Below are 1,639 nucleotides of genomic sequence, written 5' to 3' on the forward strand. Positions count from 1 at the left end.
AAAGTTTATGACAGCACTTAGATGCTTACCTTAAAAAAAAAAAAAAAAAACTAGAAATTCTTTTCTGTAAATTTTAAAACACTACTTGGATTTGTTGAAAAAAAATATAAACTTACAAAAATACATTCAGTATTATAGCTACAGGAGAGTGAATAAATTGGTGTCTTCAGAAACCAAACTACGAGACTTTCATTTCATCAAGTGGACTGATGAGGCTGACTTCCTCTATCATCTGAAATAAAAACTGGTGCTTGAAAGCTAACATAAATAAGAACTTACAATACCAAAAATTGTTAAATTTGTTTATTTATTCAGTAATTTTATTGTCAGTGCTAAATATTACTTAGGTTTTCTGGAAAATAAAAGAAGCAGATTAGTTACAATATATAAGTTCAATATTTGTACGGTGAATGAAATTATAAAAAGACAAAGAACATACTAAACAATCCATGGAAAGCTTTTTGTACTGTTAATTATACTTGTATATATTAAATTTCAACACTTTCCTTACCTGCCCACCAGCTACAATGGCTCCAAAAAGATGCAATAAGCAACATTTAAGACTTTCCTTGAGATGTTCACTTTCCTGAAAACATTCTGTAAATATAACACACACATAAATAAATAAATTTGTCTTTCACAATATGATTTATCTCTAAGAAATGTCTGATGCATATGCGAAGAACTATTTGTGAAAAGGCTAATCTGTGTTAAAAGCCAAGGTTGATATGCATTTTGTCTTAGGAAAAGAAAAGAGAAGCCATCTACCAGATAGCATTTTAGGTATTCACGTCGTCTCACTGAGTTCTCATAATTCTCCATATAAGGATGATATTTGGCCCCCATTTATAAATGAGCAAAAGGAAAGTCAGAAGTTAGTATCTTGCCTGAAGTCACATGACTACTAACTGACAGGGCTAGAAACTAACTCAAACCTGGCATAAAATTAGACGTCTCTCTTTTTTTTTTCCTTTGAGATGGAGTCTCACTGTATTGCCCAGGCTGGAGTGCAGTGGTGCGATCTCAGCACACTGCGATCTCTGCCACCCAGGTTCAAGCAATTCTCCTGCCTCAGCCTCTGGAGTAGCTGGGATTACAGGTGCCTGCCACCACACCCAGCTAATTTTTGTATTTTTAGTAGAGATGGTGTTTCGTCATGTTGGCCAGGCTGATCTTAGACTCCTGACCTCAGGTGATCTTCCCGCCTTAGCCTCCCAAAGTGCTGGGGTTACAGGCGTGAGCCACTGCACCCAGCCTAGACGTCTCTTTACTAAGACTATCAGACCTCTCATTAGTAAAAATTGACCATAACTAGTGCACTACAGAAAGAAAGAGTTGGACAAAAAGATTTCCTGAGTTCACTTCAGGGCTAATGTTCTAAAATTCTGGTACCAATAGTAAGTTTTCTTTTAAAAGTATAAATTATTTTATTTATTTATTTTTTTTAAAAAAACAGGCTATACATGCATACAACAAAGAAAAAGCAGCACAAAGACCTGACAAGGGGCCGGGCGCAGTGGCTTACGCCTGTAATCCCAGCACTTCGGGAGGCCAAGGCAGGCAGATCACGAGGTCAGGAGAGCGAGACCATCCTGACCAACATGGAGAAACCCCGTCTCTACTAAAAATACAAAAAAAT

At 36.6% G+C, this 1,639-nt stretch overlaps 1 protein-coding gene across 1 annotated transcript in view; it reads right to left on the minus strand.

The window, feature by feature from the left end:
- Window positions 1-1,639, minus strand: part of NBEAL1 (neurobeachin-like 1) — a 206,959-nt gene that overhangs the window by 134,785 nt on the left and 70,535 nt on the right. Inside the window, exon 8 of the mRNA XM_011949999.1 lies at window positions 512-597. Within this exon, the coding sequence (XP_011805389.1) occupies window positions 512-597 (86 nt within the window). The remainder of the gene's footprint in view (window positions 1-511; window positions 598-1,639) is intronic.

This window comes from Colobus angolensis, unplaced genomic scaffold (genome assembly GCF_000951035.1).
Source record: "Colobus angolensis palliatus isolate OR3802 unplaced genomic scaffold, Cang.pa_1.0 Scaffold30, whole genome shotgun sequence".
Classification (NCBI taxonomy): domain Eukaryota; kingdom Metazoa; phylum Chordata; class Mammalia; order Primates; family Cercopithecidae; genus Colobus; species Colobus angolensis.